General features: G+C 38.8%; 1 protein-coding gene across 3 annotated transcripts; it reads right to left on the bottom strand.

Moving 5' to 3' along the window:
- Positions 1-23931, bottom strand: traf3ip2a (TRAF3 interacting protein 2a). 3 transcript variants are annotated; one of them, XM_034698944.1, is made up of 13 exons: positions 23877-23931; positions 23609-23634; positions 17700-17783; positions 17530-17591; positions 17130-17205; positions 16564-17028; positions 13417-13552; positions 13156-13340; positions 6726-6814; positions 6576-6644; positions 6379-6483; positions 3453-3527; positions 1-386 (listed from the first exon to the last, which is right to left on the bottom strand). In XM_034698944.1, exons 5-13 carry the CDS (start codon positions 17143-17145, stop codon positions 240-242), a joined length of 1287 nt encoding a protein of 428 aa, XP_034554835.1. In that variant the 5' UTR covers positions 17146-17205; positions 17530-17591; positions 17700-17783; positions 23609-23634; positions 23877-23931; the 3' UTR covers positions 1-239. The 3 variants fall into 3 exon arrangements, with proteins under 3 accessions (XP_034554835.1, XP_034554836.1, XP_034554837.1); XM_034698945.1 differs by having other exon boundaries at positions 17530-17586; XM_034698946.1 differs by lacking the exons at positions 23609-23634; positions 23877-23931 and having other exon boundaries at positions 17700-17791.
- Between the last annotated feature and the right edge of the window lie 705 nt (positions 23932-24636).

The following is a 24636-nucleotide window of genomic DNA, read 5'->3' as shown; positions in this document are numbered from 1 at the left end:
CAGATTAAAATGATAATGTTATATTTTATTCAGAGTCTGTAGATGATCAGGCTGCAGACTCCAGGCTGTGCATTAATACATGGTTTAATCATTACAGAGTGAGATAGATAAACATGAATCATAAAGAAGAAAGAATTAACATGAAACATCCATCAGTGTGCTGTAAGAGCAGTCCTCCTCAGGCCGGTCAATCAAAGTCCACTCAAACAGTCCTCGTCTGTACATCTGTCCCATCGCTCTCAGACGGGACGGACGGTGAGGGTGAGGTCGCCCCCACGCGGCGGGATGATGTAGCGCTCCTCTCTGAGCAGACGCAGTAGCAGGCCGGTGTTGTCCTGAGGCCAGCGGTAGATCCTGGTGCTCTGCAGCCAGTTTGGGACATGTCTCTGAAACACAGACACACATGTGGATGTTTGGTGGAGCCTGAGCTGGACATGTGTGGATGATGGAACGGAGGCCTTAGCTAAAGAGATGGTCTAAATCCTTTGGCTCCATAAAGAGGGACATCATGTTGAAGTGAAGGACTGAGTCTGAGGGAATACCTCCTCTCTATGATCAGATATCATGAGACCTGCTACCCTAACAGCTCAGCCAAACTGCCCCCAATGGTTCCAGTTTCTTTCACCCTTATGGTAGACTACATCCACTTTGATACACAATCCCCAAACCAGTGTCCACACTCTTCCTGCCTGATGTCATCATGTTTCATATCTTCTGTTGTCTACCTGACAAAAAGGTTTGAATGAAATCCCCTCTCTATCATTAAAGGCCGTGCAGAGATCTGCAGAGTGTGTGGAGCATCATATTAAAGGTACACCTCTCTGTGGCACGATCCAGACGTCTGCACTGGGTAAAGGTCTGTCTGGATCAGGAGGATCTGATGACTTGAGGTGTCACATCAGTGAGGAGGAATGGTTCAAGATACTGTCATATACTGGGAGGTGTACCAGACCAGGGGAAATGTACTCAGTATAAATTTCTTCACATCTTTTATTTGAGTCCCTCCGAGCTCCACAGGAGGGGCTCATGTCTCTGTCAGCAACACACGCACGCACGCACGCACGCACGCACGCACGCACGCACGCACGCACGCACGCACGCACGCACGCACGCACGCACGCACACACACGCACGCACGCACGCACGCACGCACGCACGCACATACACACACACACACACACACACACTTTGGGAGGGAGACCTGTTCACCCATTTGAAGAAGAAACCCAGGAACACACCCCCAAAGAGACTACACAAAGACCAGACAGAGCTGTCCAAGTGTGTCCATCTGTCACACACACACACACACACACACACACACACACACACACACACACACACACACACACACGCACACGCACACGCACACGCACACACACAAACACACAGTCTATCATGGTAAGTCCTCTGATCAATCACAGATGTCTAAATAAAAACCCTGTCTCACACACTAGAAGTTGAATTCAGTGTCCTATGGTTCATTTCAAGTTTTGAAATTTAGTTTTATGCTTTTATTTTGGTACTTTAGCTAGGTGTGAATGTGTGAATCTGTATGGGGCGCCATTAGTACCAAAATAAAAGCATCATAAAGTGATACAGATATCCTAACCATAGTCTGTAGTACTGACTCCTACGGGTTATAGCCGGACTGCTCACTGTAAATGTTTTAAAGACAGTTTTGGAGACAGAACTGACCCAGTCTATGGGACGGACAAGATAAAGGGCTTTTACTAAGTCTGTATCTCTTTATGAAACTTTTATTTTGGTATTTCCACCAGGCGGCAGTGTGAATTTAAATATTAGCTAAATATTTAGGATCACAGAGTAACATTTAATATTTATATTTAACGTTTGTATTTGTATTTATATTCAACATTTAGATTTAAATTCAACATTTAGATGTATATTCAACATTTATATTTATATTTAACATTTATATTTATATTCAACATTTAGATTTAACGCTGAACATTTATATTTACATTTAACATTTAGATTTATATTCAACATTTAGATTTAACACTGAACATTTATATTTATATTTAACATCTAGATTTATATTTAACATTTCAATTTATATTTAACATTTACATTTAACATTGAAAATTTCTATTTATATTTAACATTTCTATTTAACATTTCTATTTAAAGTTGAACATTTAGATTTAAATTTAACATTTATATCTAACGTTCAACATTTATATTTATATTTAACATTATATTTAAATTTAATATTTAGATTTATATTTAACATTTAGATCTTTATCTTATATTTATATTTAACATTTATATTTATATTTAACATTTAGATCTTTATCTTATATTTATATTTAACATTTAGATTTAGATTTAACATTAAGATTTATATTTAACATTTAGATTTAGATTTAACATTTAGATCTATATCTTATATTCATATTTATATTGAACATTTATATTTATATTTAACATTAAGAATTATATTTAACATTTAGATTCAACGTTGAACATTAAGATTTAGATATAGCATTTAGATTCAACAGTTTTATAATTTTAAATGTATTTAAATGTATTTGTGGGGAGAAAAATACAAATGTAAAAGGTAACAAATATTGCTCTAAATGTGATAAAAACTTAACTTAAAAATGTGTTGTGATATTTTCAAAGACGTTTTGGAGATAAATGTGGAGAAATGTTGGCCTTATTTTTGGTGCGCACAACTTTACACACAGTGACCCCTACATGTGAGTGTTGATAATTACTGAAAGCAGCCTCTCTAAACTTTAAAATAGATGAATAAAGAAAACTCACATTTGTTCTATAAATATTATAAATATGATAAATATGATAAATATGATAAATATGATAAATATGATAAGAATCAGCTGACAGCTCAACATCATTTTAAAGAGATGTGTTTTACAGGATCATAGAGAATATCTAATTCAGCTCTCTGAAGATGAATCTGTGAGCCTCTGTGTGTCTGTCTGAAAATGCTCTGCACTAATATGATCTAATAACTCTCCTCCACAGACAGATTCACTTCCCTGCACCGCGCTCCACACTCACATGAACACTTGCGTACACGAGCTGAGACCTGGCGTGGGATTTGAGCTTATCCTCAAGTCCGGATTGATGAATGCCGATCTTTGCGTGGAAATGATCGTACACCCAGTTTTCAGTCGTACGCACGTCTGATAAATGAGAGCCAGTGAGAGGACTGGTTGAGCTCTCCCTGCTCCTCTTTAAGAAACATAAGACCAGTTTAAAGTCCCTCTTCAGACTCTGACTGTTGTTTACAGCACCGAGCAGGATGCTGATTCAGCAGGAACGAGGGGCGCTGAGTTTGGACACTGAACCATGATGGGACACTCATGAGTTGAGCTTTGTCTTTCATGTGCTGTTCGATCTGGTCGAGGATGAACCTGCTTTCTATACTTCATACTCTCTGATGTGTTTATGTGTTCACTCACCTTGGTCGCATTTGGAAACAGCACAGGGACCAGTCTGAAGTTGAGGCAGCCCTGTCGGATGAACTCGTTCTGGATCTGAATCAACAGGGAAAGAGGATCAGTTCTCTGCTCACCTGCTGGAGCTCAGTCCTGAGTAACATGACCAAAGAACCAGTCCAGTGTTCCTCTGACTGTATGTGTACCACTGACACAGTGCAGCTGGCATTACCCAGCTGTCTGAAATACTGGATTCTAATTGGTCAACGCTCATTAATAACAGTGAGCAATGCGGGGACTACCTAATCACACACCACATATCAAACCAATACACCTAAAGGGGTCCGGTTCACTTCTGCCTGTTGACACTGTGGTAAAAATGTTTCTGTAAGCTTTCCCAGAGCCTCATCAGACAACATGAAGGAATGCTTCATTCATCTGGAGAGCTTTAAAGTGAACACATCATGATAAACACTCACTAAATCTCAAATAAGCCCACCCAGTCCTTCATTAGTGGTCCACCTGAGTCTGTTTTGGTTTCTCTTTTGGTCGGTGGCTTAACGTCAGTTAGAAATGTGCATTTATTACTTTGGTCTTGGTTCACCCTGAAGGTAATTATAGATTCCTCTTAAAGGTGACATATCACGCTTTTTTCATCAATATATATTGGTCTAAGAGGTCCCCAAAACATGTCTTTAAAGTTTATGCTCAAAAAAACACTTTGAAATCAGATTTTGGTCTGCCTGAAAAACCCTCTTCTTCAGTCCTCCTCAGAACAGTCTGTTTTCTCTCTGACCACGCCCCCTCAGGAAGTGGGTGTGCCTCGGCTCTCCAGCACGTTGATCTAATGTTTACATGTTGGCTGAATATACACGGCTGCTCAGAGATCACGTTACTTCAACCCTCTGAATCTGATCCAGAATCTGATCCTGACGGAGAGGCGCCTGTAGCAGGACCTTTCTGAAGGATTGGTCACAGATTTAGTGTTTCTTGTTGTTTTATTTGTCAGTATGTAGACGTGTGTCTTGGTACACAGCTACAGCTACAGCTATGAACATGTAGCTATGCTAATTAGTGCTAGCACTTATCCATGACAAATAAAAAATCATCCACTAGATCTTCAAATCTGCAGACGTGGGGAGTAAAACCGACCTCTGCCAGAAAGGCAGCAGGACCTTTTCTGAAGGATTGGACACAGATTTAGTGTTTCTTGTTGTTCTATTTGTCAGTATGTCGAAGTGTGTCTTGGTACACAGCTACAGCTACAGCTACAGCTATGAACATGTAGCTATGTGGCTATGCCAATTAGTGCTAGCACTTATCCATGATAAATAAAAATCATCCACTAGATCTTCAAATCTGCAGACGTGGGGAGTAAAACCGACCTCTGCCAGAAAGGCAGCGGGACCTTTTCTGAAGGATTGGTCACAGATTCTGTGTTTCTTGTTGTTTTATTTGTCAGTATGTCGACGTGTGTCTTGGTACACAGCTACAGCTACGACATGTAGCTATGTGGCTATGCTAACTAGCGCTAGAACTTATCCATGACAAATAAAAATCATCCACTAGATCTTCAAATCTGCAGACGTGGGGAGTAAAACCGACCTTTGTGTTTATTAAGACAGCCTACAACTAGCATGCCTCCCTCCTAAGCTCCTTGTTAGCACACATGTGCAAGGAATGAAAAACAGAGGAGGGATTCAGTATTATTTTATACAGTCTATGGGCTGAACAAGCTCCGAGCTCTGACTCCGTGACAGACCGGATATTGTTGTTACGTAACAAAAACACGGAAGTCTGAAACGGCTGGTTTCACACACATTTACAGAAAGGTGGAGAAATCAGAACAGGGGCAGAATGGATTTTTTTCATTCTCTGGGGGTTTGTAGACATGCCAGGGAAACATATTTCAGGTAAAGAACCATTAAAAAGTTCATTTTGCATGATATGTCACCTTTAACAGTCGTTTTCAAATTTGTCAAGAAGTCAGATAGTGAATATATTTCTTCATCTGTGTGGTTAAAATGATGCTTTTCAAAGTACGTCGGCTGTATTTTTAAATAAATGCAGAATCTGCAGAAATGAGTGTGACAAATTATTATGCCAGTTGGTGATAAGAGCATATAACATATAAAAATAAAAACTAGGCACCATTTCAAATGCTCTATTGATTGAAAATAATAATAATATTTACTACAACTGTATTCAAACTTCAACAAAAACAACAGTTTTCTTTACATTTGTTTATAAAATCAAAGTGTTAATGTCTTTGAAACATTTCAAATCTTCAGTGTTTCTCTAATGTCCAATATAACCTCCTTTTCTTTCAGTGAGGGTCAGAGGTCACTGTAAACCGACCTCTGTGTTTATTAAGACAGCCTACAACTAGCATGCCTCCCTCCTAAGCTCCTTGTTAGCACACATTTGTGCAGGTAATGAAAAACAGAGGAGGAGTTGAGTTGTATTTTATACAGTCTGAACAAGCTCCGAGCTCTGACTCTGTGACAGACCGGATATTGTTGTGACGTAACAAAAACACTGAAGTCTGAAACGGCTGGTTTCACACACATTTACAGAAAGGTGGAGAAATCAGAACAGGGGCAGAATGGATTCTTTTCATTCTCGGGGGGGGTTTGTAGACATGCCAGGGAAACATATTTCAGGTAGAGAACCATTAAAAAGTTCATTTTGCATGATATGTCACCTTTAAGTTGTTTTAGCTCAATATAATTTATGCAAATAATTGTTATACTTGCATTCCTATTTGTGTCTGCTTGGGACTTGGGGGAAATGGGTCTTGTTCACGTTATGCCTCGGCCACCCCTAGACCGGGCGTAGCATCATTCTCACGCTCCTTTTGGTTTGTAGAAGGAGGGAGTGTGATTCTAAGAGCCCACCAGAGGGGGGCAGTATTTCACAGATCACTGTAGCTCTCGCTCTGAGTGCTCACCTGGTTGTGAATGTACTTTGTGTGCAGGCCGTGCTCATCGTCTCCGTGTCCCTCCACGTCCTCCTTGTACCTGGGGCTGATGACCACGATGATGAGCACTGATTTCTGTCAAATGAAAACCTTCTGTCAGCTCAGCAGGAGCACTCGGACACACCACAGACATGTCTTCTCTGCGAAGACTCCAAAGTCACACTCACATCATTCAGGTATCTGTCCATCCACTTGGTGATGGACATCCTTTGAATCGTGTCATCAAAGATGTCGATCTGCTCGGAGACAGGTATGGTTTCAGTGTTTGAAAGGTGAAGTCACAGAGTAGGAGGTGACGGAGAAACATCAGGACTTACTGCTGGTCTGAAGCCCTGGTCGTTCAGGAATTTGACGAAAGGAACGATGTCCTCCGCCACGTCCACCGAGTATGTGACGAAAACGTTTCCTGTGAACAGTCAGTGAGAGCGTTATCTGTGCCCGTTACCTCTTTAAACACAAGTCTTAAAGAAACAATGCTTACAACAAGGTTTAGAACATTTTAACAAACTCCATACCAGACACTGATGTCTTCGACAGGCTCAGATTGTTATTAACACTGTGTAGGAGTGTTACAGAATAATCAACCACCATCTTCTTTATGAAAGGTAAGGTTTATACTTATTCCCACCAGTAACAGCTGTTACATTGCTTTCTTCAAAGCCACCAGACGGCATTGACAGAGACAGTGTTTGAACCTCTCACAGCAGGAGTTGTGAGATTGCTACCTTTATGATGTAACAGCTGTTCCTGGTTCAAAATAATAGTAATAATAATAGTAATAATAATTTTATTTATAGAGCACTTTTCAAAAACCAGGTTACAAAGTGCTTCACATGGGCAGGAAAATAAAACAGGCAGTTCATAAAAACACACAGTCAAGATAAAGAAATAACACAGATTTTAAAAGACAGCTGCCGTAGACCTCCTCCTGCTGCAGACGATCTGGACTCCAGCTGATACGGACGTGCTGGACTCCAGCGGCAACAGCTTCTACTACTCCTCTCATCACTATCACCTCTCTCTCTTACTCCCCTCTATCCCTCTTTCCAGACCCAACTCGGTCGAGGCATGATGGCTGTCTAACATGAGTCTGGTTCTGCTGGAGGTTTCTGCCTGTTAAAGGAAGTTTGTCCTATCCACTGTAACTAGCTAAATACTGTGAGGTGTAATGCTCATGGTGGATTAAGGTGGGGTCAGACTGAGTCTTATCCTGTCTTGGTGTTGGGTCTCTGTTAGGGATGACCACAATTAATCAATTATCGATTAATTGATTGTTAAGAAATTACTCGAAACACACATTTATGTTATCAATTTCCCGTCACGTGGAACAAACATCATGTGGTCTCATGTTACACTCAGCTATCAGGGAGGTGTTTGAAGGGGTTTAAAAGAAACATCAGATTGTTGGAGATGTGACGGGGTGGTGGGTGACTTAGTTCATGCAGTGTGATCATGCTCGAAGGTACAGATGTTTTTGACCAAGGTCCATGAGTATATAACGGAAATTGCGGGGGTAGATTACGTGTTTTGTCCTAGTGTTTACATACTCGGAAACCCTCAAAATACTGTCCATATAGTAAAACCGCTTGCAAGCTGGATCCAAACGAGTATCATGATTGGTAAACAGATGATAATGAGAAAATGGAAAGCGGTAGAAGGGCCATCATTTTGGGAATGGATCTGAGAGAAGTTCCTACAGTCTAATAAATGAGGTAGGAAAATATAATGATAAATGGGGAAAGTTTCTGCGGTTTCACTCACCACAGGGGAACCTTCTGGGCACCAGCTGATTGTTTTTTTTTTAATGCCAGACTGTATAATGTGTACATTGTACAACAAGTTGTTTGTATTTGTAAAAATATTAAGACATTTACTTTGCGGTGTGGTTGTTGGGGCTCTGAACTGAATGCAGGAGGACGAACATTGATTAAATATCTATTTGTGAAGTATGGGTAGAGGACATGTGACAGTGATACATTGGACATCTTGTTGACTTGTCCAAAATGTCTTGTTAATACTGGTATTTTGTCATTCTCATTATTTGTGCATTATTTTATTATTGTTATTTTTTCTTTATTGTCTGATACAGTATTTTCTTCTCTGTTTGTTGTTTTGTCTATTTGTTAGTTTTTTATTATTTTTCATGCCAGTCAAAGTCACACATGTTATCGTGTTTTTTTTTTTTTTTTTCACTCTTCGGCTCGGCACTATTTTGTCCTGTATGTTGTTAAAAATTCAAAATCCAATAAAGTTGAGTCATAAAGGGAGGTGTTTTAAGTTTAAAGCATGTTTGGATGTGAATCAGCTGTTAAAGGTGTTGCGCACAGCGGAGATGCTCAGCTGGCGGCTGCGGCTGCGCGTCAGGTCTCCACGTGCGCTTTTTTAAAGGTGACATATCATGGAAAATGAACTTTTTAATGGTTCTCTACCTGAAATATGTTTCCCTGGCATGTCTACAAACCCCCCGAGAATGAAAAGAATCCATTCTGCCCCTGTTCTGATTTCTCCACCTTTCTGTAAATGTGTGTGAAACCAGCCGTTTCAGACTTCAGTGTTTTTGTTACGTAACAACAATATCCGGTCTGTCACGGAGTCAGAGCTCAGAGCTTGTTCAGCCCATAGACTGTATAAAATAATACTGAATCCCTCCTCCGTTTTTCATTACCTGCACAAATGTGTGCTAACAAGGAGCTTAGGAGGGAGGCATGCTAGTTGTAGGCTGTCTTAATAAACACAAAGGTCGGTTTTACTCCCCACGTCTGCAGATTTGAAGATCTAGTGGATGATTTTTATTTGTCATGGATAAGTGCTAGCGCTAATTAGCATAGCCACATAGCTATATGTTCATAGCTGTAGCTGTAGCTGTAGCTGTAGCTGTGTACCAAGACACACGTCGACATACTGACAAATAAAACAACAAGAAACACTAAATCTGTGACCAATCCTTCAGAAAAGGTCCTGCTGCCTTTCTGGTAGAGGTCGGTTTTACTCCCCACGTCTGCAGATTTGAAGATCTAGTGGATGATTTTTATTTATCATGGATAAGTGCTAGCGCTAGTTAGCATAGCCACATAGCTACATGTTCGTAGCTGTGTACCAAGACACACGTCTACATACTGATAAATAAAACAACAAGAAACACTAAATCTGTGACCAATCCTTCAGAAAGGTCCTGCTACAGGCGCCTCTCCGTCAGGATCAGATTCAGAGGGTTGAAGTAACGTGATCTCTGAGCAGCCGTGTATATTCAGCCAACATGTAAACATTAGATCAACGTGCTGGAGAGCCGAGGCACATCCACTTCCTGAGGGGGCGTGGTCAGAGAGAAAGAGTGTTCTGAGCAGGGCTGAAGAAGAGGACTTTTCAGGCATGCCAAAATCTGATTTCAAAGTGTTTTTTTGAGCATAAACTTTAAAGACATGTTTTGGGGACCTCTTAGACCAATATATATTGATGAAAAAAGCGTGATATGTCCCCTTTAAAGAGGATCAATACAAAACTGCTGCCAACAACAACACGGACACAAAGGTTGACAACTTTAAACAGGATATTTTAACCTTTGGATACGAAGGCAACAGACAGGTGGGAAATTCAAGTATGTTATGTTTGCAGACCAGCAACATCAGAGCCGTCTGAGCTTTTCTGCAGCTGGACTGATAGTGACCCGGTTGCGCTCCCGGCTGACACCTGACCGAATACACATGTTTATTTTTCTCAATAAGAACGAGTAGACAGAAAACTGGACACTGTGAGTCTGAAGTACTTTTCTGTTAGTATTATGAGCCTTCACTTTATAAGATTATGTCCGCTGAGAATATTTGATCGTTGATATTCTGCGTGTCAAACATGTACCCGTATTCAATCCCGTCAGTGATATGCATTTTGTTGCTGTAGAAAATACAATTTAGGGGGAAAAACAACGTATTTGTCATTGTTTTTGACGTAAGAATAATAATGTTTTTTTTTTTATCAATTAATCGATAATTGATCGTTAACATTTCCAAAAATCGATCACGGAAAATACTTCAAATGTACATCCCTAGTGTCTGTTCATAATTTGACATAGAGTGGTCTAGACCTGCTCTGTTTGTAAAAGAGTCTTCAGATAACGTTTGATGTGATTTGGCGCTATAAAAATAAAGATTGATTGATTGATTGATTGATAAAATTCCTCTAAAAGAACTCTAAAGGAATACAATTATTTTAAAATATATTTCTTAAGACGGTTAAAATGAAATAAAATAAAATTCAGATCAATCAGGAAAGGCTCTACGATACGTAGAGTATGTTTTAAGAAGAGATTTAAAAGTGCTCACTGACTCAGCAGACCAGCCTGTATGTCCGTCCAGCCATTACACAAAGAGACCATAAGTCTTAACGTACTGTCACAGCAACATTTTATTACAGGAATATAGAATGAACAAACAGCTGTTATCAGCAAGTCAATCCTCAAAGATCATTCTTTCCCAAAGGATTGGTTCGATCCCTAAATATCTGTTGTCTTCTCATATTTCATCTTAAACAGTAACCCATGAGCACGATGTCCTCCATCCTTTAAACAGGTGAGGTAATCCTGCCATTAACACCTGTAATGGTGGGGTCTACCTCCATTAAATGTAATGCTCTGTTGGGGCGTTAACCTGGCTCATGCAGACCACTAATCCATTTCTTTTTCACCATTAGTACAAACAGCCCGTTTTCATTGCTAATGGCTGGACGTGCATACGGACCCTGATGTCCTCCAGAGTGTCGGACCCCTCACAGTGAACACCATGTCCCCTCTCGTTTTCATTTTTGTATTTGGAGTGCACACTAAACCTCTGCCCAGGGATCTCTAATAAGTGTTCCTTGACAAACCCTCTCATCCTGCTTTCTTCTCATTAAATGTGTCTGACTGCTCTAGCTTGATGTAAGCTTGACAGTGCACAGAAAGATTTGATCCATTATTTAGTTTGTACATTAATGATCTGCCCCTAATCTGTCCAGAGGTACAGATCCAAATGTACGCAGATGACACAGTTATCTATATCCATGCTAAAACAAGAGAACAAGCTGCATCCAAACTCTCTGCAGCATTAAACAAAGTCTCAGATTGGCTCACTCACAACTGTCTAACGCTTAATGTGAGCAAAACTGTAGGAATGTATTTTTCTATCAGGGGAAACAATACACCTCAACCTGATATGACTGTAAACAGAGAGGTAATACAGATTGTTCAACATTTCAAGTTTCTGGGTGTAACAATTGACTCCAATCTAAATTTTAAGAAACATGTAAAAAATGTCTGCAGAAATGTAAGAGCCAGCCTTATGAACTTCAGACATGTCAGGCATCAGTTACCTTTAGCCGCTGCTGAACTGTACATGCACTCAATGATTTTTTCTCATCTATCTTATTGTGTCACGAGCTGGTCTCAGTCTGGAGCAACCACTCTAAAACCATTACACACCCTCTACAAACAATCACTGACAACTCTAGATAAAAAACCAAGGAACTACCACCACTGTAAAATCATTACAAAATATAACTTAATGACCTTTGACAGTTTTCTTTGTTATGCAGATATGTGTCTGATGTATAAATTAATTCATGATCAGGTCCCACCACCACTTAAACAATGTGTGTTACTCTGCAGGAACAATCTTAGGGAGACCAGGGCATCAGCAAGAGGAGACTGTTCAGCTAAACGTAGGAAGACTGCATTTGGACAGTCTGCATTTTCAGTCAGAGCAGCAGGAAAATGGAACTCAATCCCGACCCACATTAGAGACTGTACAAGCCTCAGTGTTTTTAAAAGTACACTGAAATTATGGCTCAAGGAAAAACTATCATGTGATCACCTGAATGCATCAAATTAGAGACAATGAAATGTCATTTTAAATGTGTTGTTATTAGTGATGGACTGTGTTGAGTAGTCTATGTATTGTTTTAAATGCTAGTATGTTTTTTTTATCGTTTGTATTGTACATTTGTTAACATCTTCCTGCCCAGGGACCACAGATGAAAATTAGCTTATAGCTAACTCTGGCTTGACAGTTTTTGTTTTGCATGGCCCCTGTCAAATAAACTGATAAATGAATATCTTCCATCAGATTAGCATCAGGAGAGATCTACGCGTGCAGCTAGTATGGAGAGAGGATTCATGATTAAACTGAATCACTTTTTTATGTGTTTGTGAGAACTGTTTTAAAGAAAGACTTGAACCAATGAGAATGTCTCCTTTAAGTTGTAAATAATAACAGAACCAGAGGATGAAAAAAACAGAGCCTCCTATCTCAGACAGAAGTCTGTCACATGAGGGGTCGTTTCTGAGATGTTGACAGACAGACAGACAGACAGACAGACAGACAGACAGACAGACAGACAGACAGACAGACAGACAGACAGAGAGTAAGCGCAGTGTATGCCGAGCATGTGTCTGTGTTTCCTGTGCTGTTCTGAATGAACCTGCTGCTACTGATGCTTTAGATACTGAACTGTTCACTAACACTAAACTTAGGAGTCATCTGGAAACAAAGAAAGGCAGAAAACTCATTACACTTTATATTTTCAAGGTTAGCTGTTTTTGTCCATATTTTTTTTTACTGTAAATGGATCAAATGTACTAATTTTAGATAACTGTGAAAAAAAAAAAAACATTCTGGAAGACATATCACGACCCCCCATTTATGTCTCGTGACCCCCCAGGGGGTCCCGACCCACACTTTGGGAACCCCACTTCATTTCATGGACAGTTTGATGACTTACGGCTCTCCTCAGGTAGGCTGATGACCCTCTTGATCTCCCTTGTGACCGGACCGGGACCAGGCTGGAGGGAGCTATCCACGCCCACCTCATGCATCACATCTCTTGGAGGGACTGCGCAGCGAGGCGCTGGTCCCCAGGGGGCGTTTGGAGAAGGTTGAAACTGTTGCTCTTTATTGGGGGGATTCCTGTGGAGGGAAATAAAGTGTTTAACGTGTTTGAAATATGAGACGGGGATCATAATAGGACAGGGATCTCTCTTACCCTGCTGGTTGGGGGTGCTTATGCTGCAGGCGTGGACCTGCTGGGTAATCATGCTTATTATAGTAATCATTGGGACTGTGATGGGGCAGATTGGCCGGAGGGCAGCACAGACACCTCCTCTGGATTGGGGTTGGACCTGCAGGGAGACGAGGAGGAGACATAAACCCTCTGCTTCTCATCCAGCAGTAATGAGCTGGTGTAGACTGGACCGCAGCACAGAGAGCAGCAGCCAGATGATGCAGGGTTAGGGAGGTAGTTATTAAACCCTGATGTTGTAATAAGGTTGATGATGAATCAGGTCTAATGTGCATGCAGATTCAGTGCTCGTCCCATATCCTACATGTAGCAGCTTGAAAAGCAGATTTCTGAACGTGTCCTCTTGGTGTTTGGAGACTGATGATTCCTGCAGGCCGTCTGAGTAAATGTAGTGAATTCAATTTCAGTCAAATGTGTCAATAAAGATCTCAGTGTTACTAATTATAACCAACTACTCATGATATTAGCTGTTAGAGTATTATCCTGGCACACTTCAAGTCTCTCACAAGTGGGTTTATTTAAGGCTAAGCAGCTCGTTAAGAGGGTATGACCCCCCTTTTCAACAGCTTGGTATAAATGAGTGACTAACATAGATTAAACTGAGAGTCTGCAGCCTCTCTAGAAGCTCAGACAGGTTGTCAGGAGTCCACACAGCCCCCAGGTGTGAAAAGCCAACGCCATAACAGAAGTGACTGAGACCGTCAGAGTCTTAGTCGTTTGTTTGTTCTTGAAGAAACTCTCAGAAGCCCAATCCTCCCCTCCAGATCTGTCTGTTAAATAAACACCATCATTTCTGGGTTCATTACATCCCTCAGAGGAGCATCCAGTTCCTCTGTTAGTGCTGAGTCTCAGTTTCACTGTAAACTGTTCCACAGAGGCTTCACTCTGGCTTCCTTCATTGGTATGAACCTGAAACAGAAACTGATGTTCTTGTGATGTTCTTATAATGAACGGGTCTTCAGTTTGCTGAAATAACAACATCATGATGCAGATTAGTCCAAAGTCCAAAGTCCAGCTTTGTCAGGTCTGTCCTCAAGAGGAGAAGAAAACTACGTCTACAATGTTTGTTTGTTGAATGGAGGTGGATCCATCATTTCTGATGCTGCGTTCAGGGAAGTCAGGAAATCTAAACACTGATTGTCTTCAGTGACTCAGCATAAAGCAGATTAGTGTCTCAGTGTAAATGTTTGATGTAGAACAGATTGTTAGCTGCTCTTCATGCAGAGATCTGTTTATAGAGAGAAAGAAATCCTCCTCACATTAACAACCATGGGACGGCTTTATGTTAATAAATACTGGAGTTCCATAAATCTGACTCTAAGCTGACTTTTAATCAACCAAGAACCCTGCATTTAGTTTGACACATTTACTGCTGTGAATTTGTTCATTGATGTCAGTTTTTCTTGCTGCCTGTGCTGCATCAATGACTCATTAGTTCTGGTCTCAGTGGAGGTTTATCACCCCTGAAAACCTTTCTGTGTTTTCAACATTTCATTTTCTGACCCTCTTAAAAACGTTATCATTCACTTATACACTTTATCTTCTCCTGTATTTTAGAGTGGTAAAGGTAGATCCTCTGATGTAAGCAGGTACACTACCAGTCCAAAGTTTGGAAACACCTTCTCATTCAAGGGTTTGTATTTATTGTAATGATTGTAAACACTGTAGATTCATACTGAAGACATCAAAACTATGAAAGAACATATATGGAATTATTGAATGAACCAAAAAGTGTTAAACAAAGCAGAATCTGTTTTATATTTTAGATTCTGTAAAGTAGCCCCCTTTTTCCTTCATGACAGCTTTGTACACTCTTGGTATTCTCTCAGTCTGCTTCATGAAGTGGTCTCCTGGAATGGTTTCTAATGAACATGAGCCTTGTCAAGAGTTCATTTGTAGAATGACTTGCCTTCTTAATGTGTTTGAGACCATCAGTTGTGTTGTTCAGAGGTAGGGTTAGTCCACAATGGATAGTCCTATTTGACTACTGTTGTAATCCAGATTATGGCCAAACCAGATTATTTCAAAGTTTTGATGTCTTCAGTATTAATCTACAATGTTGAAAAGAATTCAAATAAATAAAAACCATTGAATGAGAAGGTGTGTCCAAACCTTTGACTGGTAGTGTGTATATTCTCAGTACTAGCCCCAACATTCACTGACTCTATATAAAGATGGAAGGTCACCTCTCCTGCCACTGACATCTTTTGCATTTGGAGACGGTCTGCACAGTAGAGACCGGCTTCTGGAGCTGAAGTGACAGGGTCCTGCCCTCTACACTAACCGAAATCACATCTACAAGAGGGCAACCATTTTTCTGGTTGGTACACTTTATCAGAGTGTTCCTGCTGGACGTAAACTAGGTCGGTTTATATCTTATGTCTGACTCTGTCACAGCGACTCTTTGATTTAAACTCCAGTCCACCAAGACCAACCTAGAACAGTCAAACCTGTGCCTGCTCTTATCTTTACAATGAGGAGGTATGAATGACACAAACCTACAGGAAGAAATACAAACAGCATAAATGGAAACTCTCTGTGTCCTCACTCTGACACTGAACACAATCACAAACTATCAGTGCTGTCAAAGAAACGTCTCTAAAAGTAGCATGGGAGGTAGAACCTTCAGTTACCAGGCCCCTCTCCTTTGGAATCATCTACCAGTCAGGGTCCGGGAGGCAGACCCCCTCTCTACTTTTAAGAGTAGGCTTCAAACTTTCCTTTTTGATAAAGATATAGTTAGAGCTGGATCAGGCTTGGACCAGCTCTTAGTTATGCTGCTATAGGCTTAGGCTGCCGGGCGAACTGGTACACTGGCACACTGGGATCCTATCTATAAAAGTTAGACCCAGGTGTATCATAAACAGGTCTTGAGTCCGACAAGTGCGTACGGTGTAGCTTTAAGTTGGTTGTAATCTTCAGTTCCTAGTCCTAAGTAAGGCTACACCCGTGTGTACGCCCGGCTGGTGGAGGTGGGCTTTACTCTGACCTGTACTGCAGCCAGCCACCAGAGGGAGCTCTAAGTCTTTTGGCTTCACTTTAGAGGAACTAACATGAAACCCATCTTTTAAATCTAGCGTCATGTTTGTAGTGATGAGTGATTACACTGACCGGGCACACGTGCTGCAGAGTATCCTTGGGGGACGTAGTGGGGGCTGTTAGCATCAGAGAGGAGTGGGAGTGGGGGCTCCAAGCTCTCTGCCTCCTCCACAGAGCGAACCTCAGGCTTGTGTGAAGCGTGGGAAAAGCCTCTACTGTGGTTAACCATGAAGTCCTGCTCATACAGTGGTGCCTGCTCTCTGAGACCACAGGGCCAGGCCCCTGCAGGGTGGGGGGACTTCACGTGGCCTGGACTTGTAGGGGGAATGAAGTGGTGTTTGGGGGCAGCATGCAGGAACTGACTCTCAGGTGGTCTCCACTTCTCCTCCTCCTCCTCGCAGTCATACTCCTGTGGCTCTTTGGTGGTCTCTCTGTCCTCACTGCACTGTTTGCAGGAGTGAGCAAAGGCCAGGTCCACACTAGAGGGTGTCATGCTCTCATCCATCTCCACGGGGACACTCATGTGAGGGCAGGGCCCTGAGGACAAGAGGAACAGAGGAACAGAGGAACAGGTCTGAGCTTCACTCTGAAAGAAGGATCATAACTGCTGTGAGACTGAGACGGTCTGCTTTTCGTACCTTTTGAAGAGTCCATTTTGTGACTGAGGATACGAGTCTGATGATGATGAAAGAGACACACTGAGCACCTCCCACTCTACAACAGACCAAGAGACGAGTGTAAGTTTCACCTGAGATTTAATAACAAGGTAAAAAACTCTCCTCACTGATAAACAGACGAAGACCTGCTGAGAGAAAAGGATTTACTGCTGTCAGAGGTATGCGCCGCTCTTCCTGGCTGAATGGGCGTGTAATCTTACATTCAACTTGAACTGGAACAAAGGTCAGTCACCGATCTAAAGGTATGCCAGGTATTCCTCCCTCAACAACACAAAAACCTAAAAGAAACCTATTTAATCTCTGAAGTCTGTTTTTGTCTTTACTGATTCATGCTGAAGGACAAAGGCAGAGCTGTACTCACAGGACTCCAACACGTCCCTCTCCTTGGACCTGCTTTTGTCTCAGACACAGCTCAAACCTGTTCTGAGGAAAACAGGAAGTATTCCCATTATGCAAAGTAGGAGAGTCATGTGACACATTTATGCAAAAAATACAGGTCAATGAGACTGAGAGTGCCCGGTGTGTTGTTACGGTAAAGGAGGATGATCTGCAGTCATTCAGGGTTAGCTGTTCCTCTGGGTTCAAAGGTTAAATGTCACACTGGAAAAAATGCCCCTGCAAAAACAAGAACAAAAATCTGCCAATAGAACAAGTGAAAATGTGCTTGGTAAGATTTCTTAAAATAAGACGTAATATTTAGAAAACTGTGATTTTAAATTTAGCAGGGGAAACTTATTTTAAGCATTAACCAGTATTTTAAAACTTAGTGTCTCAGAATAAGACAGGGATGATAACAATTAATATTTTTTCACTCAAAAAATTATTTTTGCACTAATACATTTCATCATCAACTTCTTCATTTGAGATATATTCACCTTCATTTGAGTTGTATTATAGCAGCACTTCTCCAGGTTTAAGACCATCTTTGTCATAAGATGACAAAGTTGAATTGTCTCATTTTGAGATTTAATGTCTTCTCATAGTGAGCTGGATATACTAATATTCAGTCATGTTGTTTTTTAGGAGAAGCCAGCTCTGCTCTAAGGATGCTTCTTCTTTGTGGTGAGATAAGGTAATAATGGTGTTCTCATTATAGACCAGGATAGCAAAGAGCACAAAGACGAGTTATTCTCATTACGCCTGCTGTAGTGTATGCTTCAGTGATGGACAGCTCTCTGTGGAAACAAGCTTTTTAAACACCAAAGATTACTGATCAGAGGATGAGGTCTTTAAAAACTCTTCTTTCTCATACACTGGACCGATCAGCAGTGACATCAGAGACCATTTCAATCAATATTTAGTGCAATGGTGTTCTTTCATTCTCGGGGGTCATGGCTCAATGAGGATAACTCACTCGTTTTTCATGATAGTTCATGCTTAAACTTGTTGATGTTAAATATAAATGTTAAATATAAATCTAAATACTAAATATAAAATTACATTTTAAATATAAATCAAATGTTAAATATCAAATAGAAATTTTAAATAGAAATATAAATTTTGAATATAATATAAATGTTAAATATAAATTTGAAGTGTAAAATATAAATTTGAAATGTTAAATCTAAATGTTAAATTTAAATGTTAAACGTTATAAATAAATGTTAAGTGTTGCTCTGTGATCCTAAATATTTAGCTAATATATGAATTTACACTGCCGCCTAGTGGAAATACCAAAATAAAAGCTTCATAAAGAGATACAGACTTAGTAAAAGCCCTTTATCTTGTCCATCCCATAGACTGGGTCAGTTCTGTCTCTGAGCGTTGTGAAATCTCTGTAAGGACTCCAAAACTGCATGGACTGCAAGAGTATAAAACTTCTGAAGACAGGACGAGAGCGAGGAGAGTTTCATCTTCTGATAAATGAGCTGCAGGATCATCCTGATCCGTATGTTTCAGGATGTCAGAACAACAACACTGGAACTGCAATGCAAGAAAAAAAACTTATTTGAAGGTACTTTTATCTTGAAATAAGTAAAAAAAAATCTGCCAATAGAACAAGTGAAAATTTGCTTGGTAAGATTTCTTAAAATAAGACTAATATTAATATATTTAGAAAACTGTGATCTTAAAATGAGCAGAGAAAAAACTTATTTTAACCATTAACCAGTATTTTAAAACTTAGTGTCTCAGAATAAGACAGGGATGATAACAATTAGTATTTTTTCACTCAAAAAATTATTTCTGCACTAATACATTTCATGTCAACTTCTTCATTTGAGATATATTCACCTTCATTTGAGTTGTATTATAGCGGCACTTCTCTAGGTTTAAGACCATCTTGTTCTTGAAATAAGATGACAAAGTTGAATTGTCTCATGTTGAGATATAATGTCTTCTCATAGTGAGCTGGATATACTAATATTCAGTCATGTTGTTTTTTAGGAGAAGCCAGCTCTGCTCTAAAGGAGGTGTTTCATTGTGTGCATGTAGTTTGAGGATGGATATTTATATCTGGTTTAGAAGAAACAGTGTCTGAAAACTGAAACACACCCTTAAAAAACAACTTCTCTTTCTTTCTTTCTTTCTTTCTTTCTTTTATCAATGGAGCTGTTTTCTGATAGATTCTCCAATAAAATGCATTTACTTAAATCAAGTAAAGGGTTTGTCTTAAATCAAGATTATCCATCTTCTATAAATAAAATCTCAGCTTGAAAAAACAAGATCATTTCAAGATTGTTTGACTGAACAAGATATTTAAGATGTCTTAAAACAAGTCCCTCTGTCTTGCTCAGATGTTACTTGTTAAGTAAATGTATCTTAGATCAAGAGGGAGAAGACATTTGGACTAAAAATGAGACAATCTCACTTGGTAAGATTTGGAGTTTTTGCAGTTAACACGTGAGCCTCAGAGGAGAGGAGCTATAGATCCTGGTGCAGCAGGGGAGGTCCTGCACAGCCTGGATTATGTGGGTAAATGTGTTGATGAAGGAGACAACATGTTGATGTTCATTCTTCTCTAAAAAGGGAATCTTGAAATGTTTAGATTGTTTCATAATGAGGTGAAAATAATAAAGTGTGGTCTGTGCTGGGTCACTGTGAAGAGTTTACAGCTGACTGGTCTGCAGACATCAGGTTTCATATCCTTTCATATTTAAACATGAACAGATAATATATCATGATGCTAATTTAGAGCTGATTCTCATTCAGAATTGAAATGTTTGATGTAATGGAACAAGAGATCATAACTTTACTGTGTGTGACAGAGAGAAGAAAAAAACCCTCTATGTATCTTTAATGTTGTTCCTGATTGAAACTTGATGTGATATGAAGTCATTTTGCCAAAATTCTTCTCTTGTTCTAATGTTTTCAAGTTCTTGGCATAGGAGTTTGACATTGTATTGAAGGTGTTATAGCGCCCTCTGCTGGGGCCCTGCAGACTGACACTCTGTGTATTGGTGCCTGTGTCCTGTCCCTGTGGTGGGTTAACGTCAGCTCTACTAAAACACTGATAATATTGTTTACTTTATTTCATTTTTTTAAATTTTGACGAGCATACGACATTCTTCTGAGCTCTTTGAATACATTTTAAAACTTATATGTACATTTTAGCCTCTATGGACTTTTGTGGCAAATCAAAAAAATAAAGTAAATCAAGCATTATCAGCACTTTCGCCTAATAAACTTTTGAATGATGATATTGTTTTTAAGGTATGTGATGTTCCTCAGATAGTTTGATATCAAGTTGGGATGACTGAAGCAGCATTTTAATTTGGGCATTTAAACTTCACCTCTGAAGTTCTGCTTTTGAGTTGGCTCAACTTTCAATTCTAATTTGTGTTAACTATACGTTGTAGTGGGTGGGTAAGAATGGGTAACGCACTGTCTCTCTCCGTCTAAGGTGACGATGAAAATGAATTAACATTTTTCATTTACAACAAATATCCTTGAATTCACACAACCAGCAGTGAAATGTTAAGTTTTCTCTGCTTGGGGTGGTCCTGTGTAATCTTGAAAGGTGTGGTTTCAATGCTCAAAGTGAAGAAGCAGTCCCTGTGGATGCGAGGCCAGGCTGCTCCTGTGTGATGAAGGCAGAACACCTTCAACGCCATGGAGATAGTGAGACTTTTAAACCTAACATAAAACCCTATTTATTCAGTCTGACTCATTTTATTACTTACTTTTACTATTTGATTGGTTTAAAATGCTGCTTTTTTAATTGTATTCATTTTAACTGTTTATTTTATTTTAATTCATTTATTTATCTTAATTCATGAACTCATTTTTATTGATATTTTGAGCCTTCATTTTATTTTCAACTCTTATCCTTACCCTTTTTAAATGTTTTTATTGTAACTATTTATATTCTTCATGTTATTTTGATGCTTTGACTTCTTTTAATGACACATATTTTATTGTTGTTGTTGTGCATTAGTCTCTATTTAAAAATCATTTTTCTTTTTTTAATGTCTTTCCATTATTTTAATTCTGCTTCTTTCTTGTTTTCAGTCTCTGTAAAACACTTTGAACTGCATTTGATTTATATGAAGGTGCTATATAAATAAAGATTGATTGGTTGATTGAATGATGATTGATTGATTGATTGATTGATTGATTGATTGATTGACTGATTGGTTGACTGATTGATTGATTGGTTGATTGATTGATTGATTGATTGATTGATTGATTGATTGATTGACTGATTGGTTGACTGATTGATTGATTGGTTGGTTGATTGATTGATTGATTGATTGATTGATTGATTGATTGATTGACTGATTGGTTGATTGATTGATTGATTGATTGATTGATTGACTGATTGGTTGACTGATTGATTGATTGGTTGGTTGATTGATTGATTGATTGATTGATTGATTGATTGATTGACTGATTGGTTGATTGATTGATTGATTGGTTGATTGATTGATTGATTGATTGATTGATTGATTGATTGATTGGTTGACTGATTGGTTGATTGATAGGATGATTGGTTGATTGATTGATTGATTGATTGATTGATTGGTTGACTGATTCGTTGATTGATAGGATGATTGGTTGATTGATTGATTGACTGATTGGTTGACTGATTGATTGATTGATTGGTTGGTTGATTGATTGATTGATTGATTGATTGATTGATTGATTGACTGATTGGTTGATTGATTGATTGATTGGTTGATTGATTGATTGATTGATTGATTGATTGATTGGTTGACTGATTGGTTGATTGATAGGATGATTGGTTGATTGATTGATTGATTGATTGATTGGTTGACTGATTCGTTGATTGATAGGATGATTGGTTGATTGGTTGATTGATTGATTGGTTGACTGATTGGTTGATTGATTGATTGATTGGTTGATTGATTGATTGATTGATTGATTGGTTGACTGATTGGTTGATTGATAGGATGATTGGTTGATTGATTGATTGATTGGTTGACTGATTGGTTGATTGATAGGATTATTGTTTGATTGTTTGATTGTTTGATTGATTGATTGATTGGTTGACTGATTGATTGATTGGTTGGTTGATTGATTGATTGATTGATTGACTGATTGGTTGATTGATTGATTGATTGATTGGTTGATTGATTGATTGATTGATTGATTGATTGATTGGTTGATTGATTGATTGATTGATTGATTGATTGATTGGTTGACTGATTGATTGATTGGTTGGTTGATTGATTGATTGATTGATTGACTGATTGGTTGATTGATTGATTGATTGATTGGTTGATTGATTGATTGATTGATTGACTGATTGGTTGACTGATTGATTGATTGGTTGGTTGATTGATTGATTGATTGGTTGACTGATTGGTTGATTGATTGATTGGTTGACTGATTGATTGATTGGTTGATTGATTGATTGATTGATTGACTGATTGGTTGACTGATTGATTGATTGGTTGGTTGATTGATTGATTGACTGATTGGTTGATTGATTGATTGATTGATTGGTTGATTGATTGATTGATTGACTGATTGGTTGACTGATTGATTGATTGGTTGGTTGATTGATTGATTGATTGGTTGACTGATTGGTTGATTGATTGATTGATTGGTTGACTGATTGATTGATTGGTTGATTGATTGATTGATTGATTGATTGATTGACTGATTGGTTGACTGATTGGTTGATTGATTGATTGGTTGACTGTTTGGTTGATTGATAGGATGATTGGTTGATTGGTTGATTGATTGATTGATTGGTTGACTGATTGGTTGATTGATTGATTGATTGGTTGATTGATTGATTGATTGGTTGACTGATTGGTTGATTGATAGGATGATTGGTTGATTGATTGATTGATTGGTTGACTGATTGGTTGATTGATAGGATTATTGTTTGATTGTTTGATTGTTTGATTGATTGATTGATTGATTGATTGATTGGTTGACTGAATGGTTGATTGATAGGATGATTGATTGATTGATTGATTGATTGATTGATTGATTGATTGATTGATTGATTGATTGATGGGTGAACTTACAGAATTTGAACTGCATTCATTTCCATCTGAAAGACAAATGAGACAGTGTGCTGGAAATTAGCAAAGCAGGCAGTAAAAATGTTAAACATTAATCGATTTATTGTCAACATAAAGAGTAGGCTGCACATTAGAGTTGACAAGACTTTGACAAATCCAATATTCACTCTCTTATTTTAGATTTAGGGAAGTTTGTTATAGCACATAGAAATTAAAATTAATTGAATCAAATTGAAAAAGTAATTATGACACTACTCCAAACAGCACTTACCTACAACAGTTATTGTCATATAGTTGGGGCGAGCACTCTCCATAAAATGTTGCTCCTGCAGAAACGTTTTGTTAGAAACTCGATGGAAGCCTCACGTCTCATCTGCTCCTCTGTTTCAGAAACTCCAGCTTCTTAATATCTATAACATCAATATCTCTCAAATATGTTTGTCTGTATAAAATACAACATGAAGGGAATATCCCTGATCACTTCAAGTCTTACTTTAGATTAAATTCACAGGTCCACACAATATCTATTCCAATGTGGCTAAAAACTGATCATCTTTAACATGTTATAAAGGATGCTTAAAAAACTTTGAACACTGTTATTTAATTATACTCATTATGCTCAACCACAAAGTAATAAAAAGATATTCTTACACATCATATTCATAATTTGTACTTTTGAATTATGTTGATGTAATTACTGTATTTATATTAATTGATAATTTTGTATGTTTCTGTGTTATTTTTATTTTAGTCTCAACTTTTGTCTTTATGTGTCAATTTAGAATTTTTTAATACATTTTTGATATTAGAACATTATTTGTATGGAGGCTTCAAATAAGCTCTCTGAGTGTTCTGCCTCTTCCTGCACTCTATATTATTTATCTTTGCTCTTTTTTTGTGTGCATTTTTTAAATTGTGCAAATAAATAAAGGTTAACAGGTGTAATGGGTGCAGCGACCACTCAAATAACATCCAAACCAAACAGCCCAAGTCAAGGTTTCTAAACAGGGGTCCACACACTAATGGGTCCT

This window comes from Notolabrus celidotus, chromosome 13 (genome assembly GCF_009762535.1).
Source record: "Notolabrus celidotus isolate fNotCel1 chromosome 13, fNotCel1.pri, whole genome shotgun sequence".
Taxonomy (NCBI): Eukaryota; Metazoa; Chordata; class Actinopteri; order Labriformes; family Labridae; genus Notolabrus; species Notolabrus celidotus.
This window is presented reverse-complemented; position numbering and strand designations above follow the sequence as displayed.

What these genes read in the sequence shown, in the direction of transcription:
- traf3ip2a (XM_034698944.1), bottom strand. An exon ending in CAGCCTACCTGAGGAGAGCC is followed by an intron (nt 6,815 to 13,155) that starts GTAAGTCATCAA and finishes GACTGTTCACAG; the next exon opens with GAAACGTTTTCGTCACATAC. An exon ending in TGGACAGATACCTGAATGAT is followed by an intron (nt 6,484 to 6,575) that starts GTGAGTGTGACT and finishes TTCATTTGACAG; the next exon opens with AAATCAGTGCTCATCATCGT.